The 295-nt window shown below is 55.9% G+C and overlaps 1 protein-coding gene across 1 annotated transcript in view; it reads left to right on the forward strand.

Annotated features, from left to right (window-relative positions):
• ACAN (aggrecan) overlaps nucleotides 1-295 on the forward strand; it is a 35,992-nt gene that overhangs the window by 18,605 nt on the left and 17,092 nt on the right. The window contains 1 exon segment of the mRNA XM_044918100.1: nucleotides 1-295. This exon segment is cut by the window's left edge and continues 10 nt beyond it; it is cut by the window's right edge and continues 2,352 nt beyond it. Coding sequence (XP_044774035.1) covers nucleotides 1-295 — 295 coding nt within the window.

Consider the following 295-nt stretch of genomic DNA (forward strand, 5'->3'; position numbering starts at 1 on the left):
GGAGAAGGTCCAGAAGTCTCTGCCTCTGGAGTAGAGGACCTCAGTGGATTACCTTCTGGAGAAGGTCCAGAAGCTTCTGCCTCTGGAGTAGGGGACCTCAGTGGACTTCCTTCTGGAAGAGAAGGAATAGAGACCTCTACCTCTGGTGGAGGGGACCTCAGCAGGTTGCCTTCTGGAGAAGGTCCAGAAGCCTCTGCCTCTGGAGTAGGGGACCTCAGCGGGCTGCCTTCTGGAGAAGTTCCAGAAGTCTCTGCCTCTGGAATAGGGGACCTCAGTGGACTTCCTTCTGGAAGAG

The sequence above is a fragment of the Neomonachus schauinslandi genome, chromosome 9 (genome assembly GCF_002201575.2).
Source record: "Neomonachus schauinslandi chromosome 9, ASM220157v2, whole genome shotgun sequence".
Classification (NCBI taxonomy): Eukaryota; Metazoa; Chordata; class Mammalia; order Carnivora; family Phocidae; genus Neomonachus; species Neomonachus schauinslandi.